We start from the raw sequence: 16,349 nt of genomic DNA, 5'->3' as shown, positions 1-16,349 counted from the left end.
CTCTCTCTCCCCCCCCCCTCTCTCTCTCTCTTTCTCTCTCTCTCTCTCTCTCTCTCTCTCTCTCCTCTCTCTCTCCTCTCTCTCTCTCTCTCTCTCTCTCTCTCTCTCTCTCTCTCTCTCTCTCTTTCTCTCCCTCATGTCGTTCTCGCTCTGTCTCTCTGTCTCTGTCTCTCACTCTCCCTCTCTCTCATGTTGTTCTCGCTCTGTCTCTCTGTCTCTCTCTCTCCCTCTCTCTCATGTCGTTCTCGCTCTGTCTCTCTGTCTGTATCTCTGTCTGTATCTCTGTCTGTCTGTCTGTCTGTCTGTCTGTCTCTCTGTCTCTCTCTTTGTCTTTCTTGATCCACATCAGTCAAAAGCGACCATGGCAAAGAAAAGAAATAACTAAAAAGACTCGCAAAAGAACTAACCTGGTTGGTCCTGAAGACATTGGCGTTGTACTTGATGAGAAGCTCCACAGTCTTGCTAAACCCGTGCCAGGCCGCTTCGTGCAGTGCTGTGTTACCGTGCTGCCACACAAAACACACACACACAGTCAATACAATGAGTCTCACAAATCGTCATTGGTGCTCGGAGCTCATCACACATAAATGGCCACCACAGTGGAACCCCCCCCCCCCCCCCACCACCACCAAAGACCTCCGAAAATATGAGAAAATTAGGTCTTTAAAAGGAGTCTTAAAATGGGGGTAAATTTACAGAAGTCATAAACAGAAATTTTGAGAAAACACCGTCGTAAAAGGGAGGGAGTTAAATGGCGGGGTAAAAAACGGTCATACACGTAAAATTCCACTCGTGCAAAAAACACGAGTGTACATGGGAGTTTCAGCCCACGAACGCAGAAGAAGAAAGGGAGGGAGTCTTTATCATTGGGATAACTTTACAGAGCTAGAGGTAACGAACAGAAAGTCATGCAAAACAGAGCTAGAGGTAATGAACAGAAAGTCATGCAAAACAGAGCTAGAGGTAACGAACAGAAAGTCATGCAAAACAGAGCTAGAGGTAATGAACAGAAAGTCATGCAAAACAGAGCTAGAGGTAATGAACAGAAAGTCATGCAAAACAGAGCTAGAGGTAATGAACAGAAAGTCATGCAAAACAGAGCTAGAGGTAATGAACAGAAAGTCATGCAAAACAGAGCTAGAGGTAATGAACAGAAAGTCATGCAAAACAGAGCTAGAGGTAATGAACAGAAAGTCATGCAAAACAGAGCTAGAGGTAACGAACAGAAAGTCATGCAAAACAGAGCTAGAGGTAACGAACAGAAAGTCATGCAAAACAGAGCTAGAGGTAATGAACAGAAGGTCATGCAAAACAGAGCTAGAGGTAATGAACAGAAGGTCATGCAAAACAGAGCTAGAGGTAATGAACAGAAGGTCATGCAAAACAGAGCTAGAGGTAATGAACAGAAGGTCATGCAAAACAGAGCTAGAGGTAATGAACAGAAAGTCATGCAAAACAGAGCTAGAGGTAATGAACAGAAAGTCATGCAAAACAGAGCTAGAGGTAATGAACAGAAAGTCATGCAAAACAGAGCTAGAGGGAATGAACAGAAAGTCATGCAAAACAGAGCTAGAGGCAATGAACAGAAAGTCATTCAAAACAGAGCTAGAGGTAATGAACAGAAAGTCATGCAAAACAGAGCTAGAGGTAATGAACAGAAAGTCATGCAAAACAGAGCTAGAGGTAATGAACAGAAAGTCATGCAAAACAGAGCTAGAGGCAATGAACAGAAAGTCATGCAAAACTGGCAGAGCTAGAGGCAATGAACAGAAAGTCATGCAAAACAGAGCTAGAGGTAATGAACAGAAAGTCATGCAAAACAGAGCAAGAGGTAATGAACAGAAAGTCATGCAAAACAGAGCTAGAGGTAATGAACAGAAAGTCATGCAAAACTGGCAGAGCTAGAGGTAATGAACAGAAAGTCATGCAAAACAGAGCTAGAGGCAATGAACAGAAAGTCATGCAAAACAGAGCTAGAGGTAATGAACAGAAAGTCATGCAAAACAGAGCTAGAGGTAATGAACAGAAAGTCATGCAAAACAGAGCTAGAGGTAATGAACAGAAAGTCATGCAAAACAGAGCTAGAGGTAATGAACAGAAAGTCATGCAAAACAGAGCTAGAGGTAATGAACAGAAAGTCATGCAAAACAGAGCTAGAGGTAATGAACAGAAAGTCATCGTAAACAGGTTCTTAAAAAGGAGAGGGTCTTAAATCGAGGGGGGTGGGGGGGGGGGGGGGTTACCGTACTACCATCACCGACAACCAACACAACTAACACCATCACATCATAGACGATGCCTACCTCATCAGCAAAGTCGACGTTACAGCCAGCCTCGAGACACACATGTACCACATCCACCAGGCCCTGGGAACACGCCCTCAGTAGCGCTGTGTAGCCCATCTGGAACATGGGATACATTGAAACAATTAGCACTTCAGTCCACTATGTCCACTGGCTGTACCGCCTGCGGTAAATTCAGTATTGCCGGGACAAAAAATAAAAACTGACAAAAAAAACTGACTCAGTTCGGCTGAGCCTTCAGTTCGCGTGAAAGTATGGCAGGAAATGAGAAACTCAGAACAAAACATATAGCAACAACACCTTCTCTCACCTCCTCGCCTTCAATCTTCCTCTGAGTTCTCTCTCCCCCCCCCCCCCCCCCCCCCCGATGTTCTCTCCACTCCCCCTCAGTCCCGCATTCCCCCCCCCCCCCCCCCACGTTACACAGTCCGTTGGATTAACCGTATTTACGTTGTTTCTGACAATTGTGCCAGTTTATTCCCTCATATCTTGCTGGCACAAACTCTGTACAGAAAACACATCCAGCACAAAAAACGTCCGCGCTGAACTGTAATTAAAAAAACACTCTTGTTATTTACACCCGTTATTACGCCAGGCCGACTCAGTCAGTTTTAGTTTCGAAAGACAACCCCTTTGCAAGTTGTTCAGGTGTCGCACTCATTCATATTCCACCTGGCTTCCGATAACTAAACACACAGAATTACTGCAAATATACGCGTACGTCACAGTTTTACTATACATCCATTCTATTTGCTTGTATCTTTATTACGTCTACCATCGGGTTGACACAACCTGCGCAAGTTCGATTGGCAGTCCGCCGTTGACAGTGCGAAAGACTAAATCAGTCGTTCAAAGCCTTGAAAATAATCATGTAACACTAACCTGAAAGCGAGTGAAAGACACTACTAATAATTATGAGTTCTGTCAACAGTGATGCCTTTTGTGAGTGTTCGACAAACTTGTCGACGCATGCAATAACTCTGCTGGGATCAAAAGTAAGCGCTTGACAACAAAATGTCGTCAACAGGATTAGTGGATATTTAACACACTTGTCGACACAAAAAGTGTCCCTTCTTCCCACCTCACTCGAAGAAAAGTAGAGTGAGTCAGACAGACTGCTGCATGCGTTACGTTGATCAGAGAGAGAGCAAAACAGCGTGTGGTCAGGTAGTCTTGCGTGCTGCAACACCCTCTCTTGCCGGCTCTGTTTGTCTGTCTGTCTCTTTCACTCGGTCTGGTTTTCTCTCTCTCTCTCTCTCTCTCTCTCTCTCTCTCTCTCTCTCTCTCTCTCTCTCTCTCTCTCTCTCTCTCTCTCACTCTCCCCACCCTCTCTCTCCCTTTCTCTCTATCCCCCTACCTCTCTTTCTCTATCTCCCTCCCTCTCTCCCTCCCTCTGCCCCCTCTCTCTCTCTCTCTCTCTCTCTCTCTTTACCTGTTCAAAGATATTGCAGACCTCCGGCCCCCCCCCCCATCCGCCAACTCAACCCCACCCGCCAAGCCTCAGTTTCCCTTCCATTTCTCCCGCCCTACCCCTATTCCCATAGTTCTTGCAAATCTCTCATTTTCAAAAGTTCCTTGCGGGAAAAGGTCTCCGTGTAGATGGCAACAATTCTTCACTTCGATAATCTCCCTAAAAGACGCCCCCCCCCCCCCCCCATTCCCTTGACCTGAAGCAGGAAAAATGCCCTCTTTGGCGTTAAAACACTCACAAACACTCACACACACACACACACACACACACACACAGTTCAGCCGTGCCATGCACTCACTATCAACCGGATTAATCAGCAGCGTTAAGCTTACTTATTGTGTCGTAGTATTTTGCCAGGTGAGAAAGTGAATAATTCCACCACCATTCTGTTTACCTTAACACACACCTGTAATCCACCGTAATCATCCGCAGGCCTGTGATCTTTTCACCAGATAAGCCAATAATATTTTGTCTGGCACCCACTCTACTACGGTTTTCAGTAGAACAGCTATGGCCTTAGGCGCTTGGGGTGAGCCGTTGTGGTGGGGGACACTGCAGAGTTTGGAAAGTTTGGGAAATAGTATGACTATATTCTATACAAGAAACACTTAACAAGGGTAAAAGGAGAAACAGAATCCGTTTGTCGCCTCTTACGACATGCTGGGGAGCATCGGGTAAATTCTTTCTCGTCCCAACCGATATGGGACTCCCCCTAACCCGCGGGGGGACACCCAAATATAGAACTGTCCTGCATTTTCATAATTACACCCCTGAGTCGTTTTTGTTGCAATTCAGAAATAGAGTCAGAGACAGTCAGATAGACAGATGATGCAGCAAATGGGAGACCGCGAGAGACCGAGACCGCGAGAGACAGAGACCGCAATAGACAGAGACCGCGAGAGACAGAGACCACAAGAGACGGAGACCCCCTTTGACTCTCACCAAGGCCACATTCAGAAAGAAGCCGCAAGAGAAAACTGCGTTGGGACAGGTAGCGGTACTCGTACATGTCAATCTGGTTTTAAACAATCCGGAATAAAAGGAGCGGAAAAGAAAGGTAAAACCCAAACCGGCCTCTTTCATGGGTACAGAAATGACCCCCCCCCCCCACCCCTCTCTTTTTTCTTGCATACACCTCGGCAATTTTTATTGACTCCTAAACAAACCGCCTTTCTTCTTTGTCGTTTAAAGAACTGCCTCTATCTCTTTCCCCCAAACCAACAGCCGGATCTCTTTCAAACAGAATTGGAAGCCCCCATGCTTAAAAATCTACCCTCTTATTGCCGAGTTTAAAAGTAAAGACGTGTAGTTGAACATCGACTGCCGACGTTGACGGCAGTCTGCACTGCGCATGCCTACTTCCGGAAATTCGATGGGGCAAAAGCCAAGACATCGTTGGAAGATTTCAAGAGAGTTTCAGTCGGAGTTCTCATAGTCAGTCTGGTTTGGTCGAGATTGTGAACTTGGCTTGGTGTATGTTTGTCTCTGGTTTGCTAAACTCTTCACATACAAATCAAGTTTTTCATACACGATGCTGCACATTCAACCGCATACGACGAACACGCACTTGTCTGCGTGAAACAGGAATCATCAGTCGTATCCACAACCGAACACAGCGAAGACACAAGAATGATCCAAACACTCTAACATGGAATCTTTGCTCTTCGACACGGTGTTGTCTGAACTTTTCGCTAACGTCAACAATCAAAGTCTAAGTGAACGTCTTCACTTTAATTTATCTAATCCTTCAACTTTGCGGGTGGTTTGTCGGGTAAGCAGGGAAGGAAACGGGTACGCAGCTGTGCTTGTGCCAGACGGATTAGAGACGCAGCAGATACGTTATAATTTATTCACACACCTTTCTGTCTGGTGTCGGCCGTGTCACCTGCCTCAAAAGAATCGGTGCGTTACTACCTGAAAAGCTGAGATGCAGGTCGAGAGAATTTACCTGCCAGAACGGACTATAGTAATGGGTGAAATGAATGGCGAAATATCTTTCTGGGAGGAAATCTCAGTCGCTCACAGGACTGGTGTATGGGGTGTATACGACACGTCTTGTTGTGGGTGGGAACTTGAATAAGATTTCATCGACTTGAGAACAAAATGTAATGTAACGGCCGGTTCTCAGAATTTTCTTTAAAGCCCACCACGAAGTGAAAATACGATACCCTTAAAGGGGACATAAACTGGCCATGATTGCACATAACAGCCAGGTCTGCACTAAAGCCAACACCAAAAGACAACATCAACACGCACAGCTAAAATGCACGACCTCTTTCAATGACGACACGCACGTGCAATTAAAAAGGGCATCAAACGAGTGACCCGGACACACCCGTACGTGAGGGAACAAAACCAGAAATACATCTGGAGATTTCTTCTTTCCCGGCTCCGCACGATCATGTTCAGCACCACAGATGCGTCCAGGTATTTGTGATGAACACAAGCATCCGTCCGCTTGGACACATACCACAACTCCACAGCCCGGCTGTCTCTGTACAGGTTTTTTTTTACATTTAGTCAAGTTTTGACTAAATGTTTTAACGTGGAGGGGGGAATCGAGACGAGGGTCGTGGTGTATGTGTGTGTGTCTGTGTGTGTGTGTAGAGCGATTCAGAAAAAAACTACTGGACCGATCTTCATGAAACTTGACATGAGAGATCCTGAGTATGGTACCTCCAGACGTTTTTTTCATTTTTTTGATAAATGTCTTTGATGACGTCATATCCGGCTTTTCGTGAAAGTTGAGGCGGCACTGTCACGCTCTCATTTTTAAACCAAATTGGTTGAAATTTTGGTCAAGTAATCTTCGACGAAGCCCGGACTTTGGTATTGCATTTCAGCTTGGAGGCTTAAAAATTAATTAATGAGTTTGCTCATTAAAGTTGTCATTAAAATCGATTTTTCGCAAACAGATTTAAAATTGATTGCATCGTATTCTTCATCACATTCTGAATCTAAACATATATACATGTGTCATGTTTACTCTTAAAATGTGATCACAATTAACAAAAATAGATTAATTAGTCTTACGATTAAAATTTAAGAAATCGATCCAAAAATGATTTCACCTTATTCTTTATCATTTCCTGATTCCAAAAACATATAGATATGATAGGTTGTATTCAAAACAAGCTCAGAAAGTTAACAAGAATACAGAAAAGCGCGCTTTCCTGCTTAGCACAATACGCTACCGCGCTAATCTGGCGTGTCAATATCACTACGTTTTGCACGTGGAAGGTGAGCGATTTCTTTCACGCGGGGATTGACGAAGCTGTACTGTCTTGGTAAAAAAATACAGTGCGTTCAGTTTAATTCCGTGAGTTCGACAGCTTGACTAAATGTAGTAATTTCGCCTTACGCGCCTTGGTTTTTTTTTTTTTTTTGCTGAATCAATTTTTAGAACTGACATCTATGTCAATGTCCGAGAAAAAATTCCAATCTACACAAGAAGCAGTCAGACTATAGATTTCTGGTATGTGTCCCATGTAAATGGATGCCTTTATCCCAAATAAATACCACACACACACACACACACACACACACACACACACACACACACACACACACACACACACACACACACACAGATAATATTTACCTGCACATTTCTGTCACACACACACATACATACACACACACACACATACACACACACAAACACACACACACACACACACACACACACACACACACACACACACACACACACACACACACACACACACACACACACACACAACAGAGTTAAAGAAAGAGATAGAGAGAGAGATCTGTGTTGGTGCACGTGATAGTTGGCACTGGAAAGACAGTACTTTTAAATCAACACCCAGTTTCTTCCCAAAGCCCACGAAGATCAAACGAACATGCTGAGGCCGCGTGACTCAAAACATGTTTGACAAAAAGACGAAAACGGCACACAACCTGCTTACCATAGGATAAGGGTATGGCCAAATTTGTCCAGCTATCACTCAAGTAGTAATTAGCAAACATGCTGAAAAGGAATCCATTGTCGGATACATTGGTAAGCCTACGCATACAGCTTGTATAGTTTCACCATGCATTTTGTAGCAGTGTCTGATTTAAGCCTCTTAATTTGGGGGAATGTATATGTGATTCTCGGTTTTAGCTGTCCCAATGTTCAAAGTCCTATGTAAGTCAAACTTTAATAAGTGTGTGCACAGGTGTATGGCATCATATAAGGCATGTTCAATGGATAGATTGAGAGGCACACACATACACACACGCTGACAGACACAAACACTGTGATAGTAAAAAGAGACATCAAGACTGTCTCTCCGCGTGTGTGTGTGTGTGTGTGTGTGTGTGTGTGTGTGTGTGTGTGTGTCGGGGGTTGAGGGATGTGTGTGTGAGAGTGATACGGAGATAGATGGAGAGAGAGGAAGAGGGAGGGAGGGAGAAAGAGGGAGGGAGGGAGGGAGGGAGGGAGAGAAAGAGAGCGAGAGAGAGAGAGAACTCAGAACTCAGAACTCAGAACTTTATTACATAAGGATAAAGGTTTTAGGCTTAGCCTAATCTTCCAACCTGTCCTTGGAACATATACAGAGAATAATTGTAAACGAAAGCAAAGACTGCGCACATACACACACACACACATCCACACCCACGTATACACACACACATGCACACATAAACTCACACACACACACACACACACGCACGCACACACACACACACACACACATGCACACACACACACATGCACACACACACATGCACACACACATGCACACACACACACACACACACACACACACACACACACATATACACACACACATGCTCGCGCGCGCGAGCGTGCGCTCGCATATCTACACACAAGCACATGCTATCATTTCATACCTAAAAGGAACAGTATCTAATCAAAGAGAGAGAGAGAGAGAGAGAGAGAGAGAGAGAGAGAGAGAGAGAGAGAGAGAGAGAGAGAGAGAGAGAGAGAGAGAGAGAAAGAGTGACACAGAGCAGGGACGTAGCACCCGGTAGGGCATGTAGGGCGACCGCCCGACCACTTTTTCCGTAAAAAAAAAAAAAAGAGAGAGAGAGAGAGAGAGAGAGAGAGAGAGAGAGAGAGACAGAGAGAGAGACAGAGAGAGATCTACCAACAGAACACCCCACGTAGTATTCACGCGATGGCATAAGGTCGGTTTTTTTGGTTTTTTTGTGTGTGTGTTAGTCTTGGTCAACTGCTGGAATAGGATGACGTCTTATTTTGACGAGAACGTCACACGTGACGAGTTCCGTCAGGCCATAAAAGTATTGGCGCCAATTTAGTGAAAATTGCTTATTCCCCCCTCTGCTTCTTTCTCTCTGTAAAGGTGTAGGGCTAGTTATTTTTCGGTAACTTACCCAACAACCAAAATCACTTACCCAACAACGGGCCTGAATCCTCGATAGCTCACAGGTTGATGAGTTAGACTTTGAGGGAACTACTTTAGCGATTGAAAAGTTCCGAACGCTCCAATGTACGAAATATACATCTCCAGACCAAACAATACAAACATACTGCATTTAAACTGGCAACTACAGGCTTGAACACATTAATCTCCATATAAAATCTATGAGTTTGGTTGTTTTCTAAATCCAAATCTAACGATCAGTGCAGAGAAACTCGCTTTAGATCTCTTATGAGTGCACGCAAACTCCCAAGGCAAGTAACTCTCGTACGACAAGAGTAGTTCCCCTTCCAAATTTTCTGAACTGAGTTGCTTGGACAAGAGACTGCAATCCGACGGTTAGTTTTTGACAATATTTCATTTTATAAACAGATCACACGCAACCAAATGCACACATCGCATCAATTTAAAGAACATACAGCGGTTTCATACACTATTTTGCCCCAGAAAACGGAACTTCATACAGTTTTTAACGTTGGAACACGGGTGCAAAAGTTCGTCTGCTTGTCCCATTCGAAGAAAGAACATTTCCTAAGCGATACCAAAACAGGACCATAACACACACTATCTGCCTTTACTGGCACAGCAGAATAACAACATAACTGTGTACTTGATTTTAGTCCAAAACAGGGAAACTGACAAGAAGTGTTAACATAATTGATTGATTTTCCCTGAACTATACAACCGCGCATTATTCAATCGCCAGCGCAGGTAGACTGGTTGAGTGATTTGGATTCGATCAAACTTTCGCACAAAAACTCCTCTTTTCTTTGAATAACTGAAGAACGGAGGAATAAAGAGGTTACATACCTCGTCTCAGTGATTATTAAAAATAATGGTCTCAGTTCGCGGTCATGAAAAAGCTCGCTGAAGCTCGCATTTTTCATGATCCGCTAACTTCGACCATTATTTTTGATAATCACTGAGACTCGGCATGTAACCTCTACTTCTTCGTCCGTCTGCTCCCATGAGAAACAATGGAGGTAAGAAATGTTTTGTATATTCTGTGTGTGAAGCTGGGGTCAGACTGAGGGGTGAGTGATTGTGTGTCAACCGTAAGTACGCCATAACAATTGAGTAACACAATACAATACAATACAATACAATAACTTTATTAATCTCTAAAAGAGAAATTACATTGCTGAGCGTTTGTGTCCGTAATAATAACATACATAAAACATTCAAAATAAACATTTGTTCTTTGTCCTGAGAAAATATAGCACATTGGTTATCACATAAGAAAGTATATTAAAAATAAATTAACATGCATTCACCATCAACAATGCACAAAAGAAAGTCAGCACCTTGCCGGTTATCACATGTTGTCTAAGATTAAGAGAGTAGAATGCAAAACAAAATCAACAATACTGAACAATACAGAACACTGACCCCGTGCATCAGAGCGACAACACCAGCATCTACCGCCCCACCTGAGAATTGAAGATGTGAATTGCAGATGGAATGAACGAATTTCTGTAGCGTGTGGATCTTGCGGTTGGTTGTCTGAATCTGTTGCTCCTGTCTGTCCGTCTACTGTCAAATTCCGGTCTGAGTGGGTGCGAGTCGTCAGCCAAAATCTTCTGTACCTTGTCAGTCAGTCGTCGTTCATGTGTTGATGTGAAACTGTCCTGCTTCCTCCCTACCACCCCACTTGCTTTCCTGATGAATTTATCTAATCTATCCCTGTCTTGCTTGTTGATGTTGCCACCCCAACACACGGAGCCAAAGTACAACACACTATTGCACGTTGAAGTGTAAAACATCTGAAGGATTTCTTGTCTGATGTTAAAAGACCTGAGTTTTCTCAAAAAGTACAGGCGAGAGTGGAGTTTCTTCACAAGGGCATCAGAGTTTGGTTTCCATGTCAACTTATTGTCTATAATCACCCCCAAATACTTATACTGCTCTACCTTCTCTACGACCTCCCCCTTGATCACTATCTCCCTGTGTACATGTTCCCCCCTCCTGTTGTCCATTATCATTTCCTTTGTCTTCCCCACATTAAGCTCTAAATAGTTGTTTTCACACCACCCCACAAACCTATCTACCTCCTGCCTGTAGTCAGAGTCGTCGTCAACAGTCAGCAGTCCGGTCAGTCCAGTGTCGTCAGCAAACTTGGTTATGGGGCAGGAGTCACTAGAACTTCTGAAATCTGCTGTGTAGAGAGAAAAAAGAAAAGGTGAGAGTACTGTGCCTTGTGGTGCCCCTGTGTTTGTGCAGATTGTGTCTGAAACTGAAACACAGTAACTTGTGGGGTTAACAGTGTCACATGAAACAACATGTAGAGAGAGAATTGAACAATGGACACAAGTGTGCATCCTGGTTGTGATGGATCGAAAACGCGCTAAAAATATTCTGACAAATCCCTCTATTTTTCAGTCATCACTCAGGCTGCCAATGTTGATGGCTGGACGGATCAATAAATTGCTTGTTTAGAAGTAAACCAGTTTGTCAATCCTTGCTTTTTAACACACTAGACAATAATGAAGACGAAAGTCATTTGAAGTAAGTGCTCATCACATTCAACGTATCGGAATTTAGATATAAATGTAAGTCGATTGATAATCACTGATACATTCACCAGCCCGTTGTTTGGTGGAGGATGGAAAGATGATTAGATGGAACTGAGCTCAGAAGGCACGAAATCGCTTCATGTTTTCTTTCTTTTTTAGACCATTACAAGGGGACGGGAAGGGGGGGGGGGCGGTAGTGTAAGCCCCATATTTCCTTAGCTGTCTCAGCATTTTGTCTTCCATTTTTTTTCCGCCCTACCACTTTTATTAGGTGTGCTACGTCCCTGCAGAGAGAGACAGAGACAGAGGCAGAGACACCAAGACAAAGAGATTATATTTTTCAATCGATCCAAGAGCGAAGGGGAGGTTGTCAAAAAATCCGATTTGTCCTGTCGCAAAAGTTGCGACAAATGCGACACGTACACAGCACTGCACGCGTGTATGTCGCAAGAAAACCGAACATAAAAATACATCTCTTTTGGGGAGCTGCGCTCGTGAAAGTAACGGGTAGGTCATGTATTTGACAGAAAAGCTATATCCGGGGTAGACTGGCGAGCAAACGGTGGTCCCGTACGGGGTGCATTGTTGGCTAAAATGTCCCTGAGTGCTTGAGGTAAACATTTAATCACAAACCACTTTTGCCCCAGCAGAAAAAGAAGGCTTTCAGTTCACAAGGCCCACAGTGAAATTGACTGGGAGGAAACCTAACGCTCCCATAATGATGAATGTTATCTGTGTCAATATCTGACAGTTCCTCAGGTGCATCTCTTTATAAATGGATGCCCAACATGCAGGCAGTCAGTGTCGTTGCACGGAGACATGTTCTGACGTTGATCTCTCTCTCTCTCTCTCTCTCTCTCTCTCTCTCTCTCTCTCTCTCTCTCTCTCTCTCTCTCTCTCTCTCTCTCTCTGTGTCTCTCTCTGTGTCTCTCTCTGTCTCTGTCTCTCTCTGTCTCTGTCTCTCTCCCTCTGTCTGTCTGTCTGTCTGTCTGTCTCTCTCTGTTACCCTCGTAAAATAAAGAATTGTCATTGTCATTGTCTCTCTCTCTCGGCTCTCTCTCTCTCTCTTTCTGTCTGTCTCTCTCTCTGTCTGCCTATCTGTCTGTCTGTCTCTGTATCTGTCGCACTCTCTCTCTCTCTCTCTCTCTCTCTCTCTCTCTCTCTCTCTCTCTCTCTCTCTCTCTCTCTCTCTCTCTCTCTCTCTCTCTCTCTCTCTCTCTCTCTCGTTACCAACCTTCTTCTTATCGCTGATCTTAGTTTCGATAAATCACAAAGTTGAACTTTACTTTTGTTTTTTTATAGAGTTAAAAAGAATTTTGTGATATTTTGTTGCTGACCCCCCCCCCCCCCCCCCCACCCGCTCCTCCATCACCTTCCCCAACGCCATTATATTTTCATGTTGAGAATTGTAGAAGACAGACTTCTTTTCCTTTTTCGTCCTCACCTACTTCAGTAAAAACAAAATGATTGATTTCATCTGGCCAACACATATTAAGTCATACTGTCAAATCGTGTCTTTTATACCAAAGAAGAAACTTGATCTTTTGCACTTACACTGCCGCACAGACAAAGCAAAAGAAAAAAATCAACAACAACAAATCTTCCGCACAAGGTGACAGTGCGTCGTTAAAACAAGACCCTCGCGATGAAAACGCATTGCCGTTCACTACAAAACGTGGACATCGTTTGAGAAACGACCGGGTACGTCAGTAACCTTTATAAACCAGCCAAGAGCAAATGAGACACGTCTGCCGTGACGTTTACAACATACCTATGCACAGGTAAGTCCGGCACGACCAAAAGGAAAGAAAGGAGAGAAAAACAAGTCGTGTAAGGCGAAAATACAAAATTTAGTCAAGCTCAGTACAGTCAAACTCACAGAATGAAACTGAACGCATTGCATTTTTTTCACAAGACCGTACACTCGTAGCATCGTCTGTCCACCGCTCGCGGCAAAGGCAGTGAAATTAACAATCCAGAAAAGCGCGGTAGCGGTTGCGCTGAGGAGGATAGCACGCTTTTCTATATCTCTATTCTTTTTAACTCTCTGAATGTGTTTTTAATCCAAACATATCATATCTATATGTTTTTGGAATCAGGAACGGACAAGGAATAAGAGAAAACTGTTTTTAAATCGATTTCGGAAATTTTATTTTAATAATGATTTTTATATTTTTAATTTTCAGAGCTTGTTTTTAATCCGAATATAACATATTTATATGTTTTTGGAATCAGAAAATGATGAAGAATACGATAAACGTAAATTTGGATCGTTTTATAAAAACAATAATTTTAATTACAATTTTCAGATTTTTAATGACCAAAGTCATAAATTAATTTTTAAGCCTCCAAGCTGAAATGCAATCCCAAAGTCCGGCCTTCGTCGAAGATTGCTTAGCCAAAATTACGATCAATTTGATTAAAAAATGAGGGTGTGACAGTGCCGCCTCAACTTTTACAAAATGCCGGATATGACGTCATCAAAGACATTTATCGAAAAAATGAAAAACAAGTCTGGGGATATCATACCCAGGAACTCTCATGAAAAATGTCATAAAGATCGGTCCAGTAGTTTACTCTGAATCGCTCTACACACACACACACTCACACACACACACACACACACACACACACACACACACACACACACACCACGATCCTCGTCTCGATTCCCCCCTCTATGTTAAAACATTTAGTCAAAACTTGACTAAATGTAAAAAGTAGGGAAAAAACACGCAGGAAGCGCCGTTACACATATCATTCCACGCTGAACTATTGTATTTCACTCAATATCAACAAGAAGAGCAAACGCTCGATCGAGTCACTTTCGCAGTTCTGAATATTATATGAGGCATCAGATGGACAGGAAGAAATTGCTATTCACAACACAATGAGTCACGTTCACATAAAATTTGAGCCCGGTCACTTTTATAGTTTCCGAGAAAAGCCCAACGTTAAGTTGTGTGTTGCCGAACAGAAAAGGCTAGTTATCTCCCTTGTTTTTCTGATAACGTTCGTAAAAGGCTACAGATGTAAATACTTTGATGTAAAGAATAATCCTACAAAGTTTCAATCACATCCGATGAACTTTGTCAAAGATATAAAATGTCTAATTTTTCCTTTGACGCTGACCTGTGACCTTGAAAAAGGTCAAAGGTCAACGAAACCATCGTTAAAGTGTAGAGGTCATTGGAGGTCACGACTAAACAAAATATGAGCCCGATCGCTTTGATAGTTTCCGAGAAAAGATATAAAATGTCTAATTTTTCCTTTGACGCTGACCTGTGACCTTGAAAAAGGTCAAAGGTCAACGAAACCATCGTTAAAGTGTAGAGGTCATTGGAGGTCACGACTAAACAAAATATGAGCCCGATCGCTTTGATAGTTTCCGAGAAAAGTCCAACGTTAAGGTGGTGTCTACGGACGGCCGGCCGGACGGCCGGCCGGCCGGCCGGACAGACTAACACTGACCGATTACATAGAGTCACTTTTTCTCAAGTGACTCAATAACACACCATCTTCTCTTTCATCACGTACCGGCACGGTTGGCCTAGGGTAAGGCGTCCGCCCCGTGATCGGGAGGTCGTGGGTTCGAACCCCGGCTGACTTTAATACCTAAGATTTTAAAATTGGCAATCTGAATCTAGTGGCTGCTCCGCCTGGCGTCTGGCATTATGGGGTTAGTGCTAGGACTGGTTGGTCCGGTGTCAGAATAATGTGACTGGGTGAGACATGAAGCCTGTGCTGCGACTTCTGTCTTGTGTGTGGCGCACGTTAAATGTCATATGGCCCTTCGAGGTCGGCTGGGCGTTAAGCAAACAAACAAACAAAATGTTATCACGTATACGATTACGCCGTTGAGCGTTTTTTTCAACCAACAATTGTCAACGTCACATATTACCTTCTCATCAATCACAATTGTTTGTGTTTCAGCACTAAGCATACAGTGAACCTCCCCCCCCCCCTTTAAGACCTTTAAACTAAACATTGGAAAAAAGCAAGGTTGTGAAAAGAGGGAAGTTCTTAAATTGGGGTGGGGGGGGGGGGGGGGCTGTCTTAAAATAAAAAATTCACACTGCACTCAAAGAAAGCTTTCATTTTGTCGTTTGAATAATACATGTCCGTGCAACAGCATAAATCACCATAACATCCGCACCCCAGCCAACACACACACACACACACACACACACACACACACACACACACACACACACACACACACACACACACACATATACACACACAGATTGAACAAGTCGCGTAAGGCGAAAATACAACATTTAGTCAAGTAGCTGTCGAACTCACAGAATGAAACTGAACGCAATGCGACGCAGCAAGACCGTATACTCGTAGCATCGTCAGTCCACCGCGCACGGCAAAGACAGTGACATTGACAAGAAGAGCGGGGTAGCAGTTGCGCTCAGAAGGATAGCACGCTTTTCTGTACCTCTCTTCGTTTTAACTTTCTGAGCGTGTTTTTAATCCAAACATATCATATCTATATGTTTTTGGAATCAGGAACCGACAAGGAATAAGATGAAAACTTGACTAAATGTAAAAAGACACCATTTTACTCTGGGCCGTAGGACCCCCAACTGCTGCCGTGAAGGTAACTTATTTCCCTAATGTCAAAGGCAAAACGAAACAA

At 43.5% G+C, this 16,349-nt stretch overlaps 1 protein-coding gene across 1 annotated transcript in view; it reads right to left on the bottom strand.

Annotated features, from left to right (window-relative positions):
• The window catches only part of LOC138963026 (uncharacterized), a 116,472-nt gene that overhangs the window by 12,972 nt on the left and 87,151 nt on the right, over positions 1 to 16,349 (bottom strand). The window contains exons 4-5 of the mRNA XM_070335000.1: positions 2,304 to 2,402; positions 408 to 506 (exon numbers count right to left, since the gene is read on the bottom strand). Coding sequence (XP_070191101.1) covers positions 408 to 506; positions 2,304 to 2,402 — 198 coding nt within the window. The remainder of the gene's footprint in view (positions 1 to 407; positions 507 to 2,303; positions 2,403 to 16,349) is intronic.

The sequence above is a fragment of the Littorina saxatilis genome, linkage group LG3, assembly GCF_037325665.1.
Source record: "Littorina saxatilis isolate snail1 linkage group LG3, US_GU_Lsax_2.0, whole genome shotgun sequence".
NCBI lineage: Eukaryota > Metazoa > Mollusca > Gastropoda > Littorinimorpha > Littorinidae > Littorina > Littorina saxatilis.
Note: the sequence above shows the minus strand (reverse complement) of the source record. Positions and strands in the feature narration are given on the sequence as shown.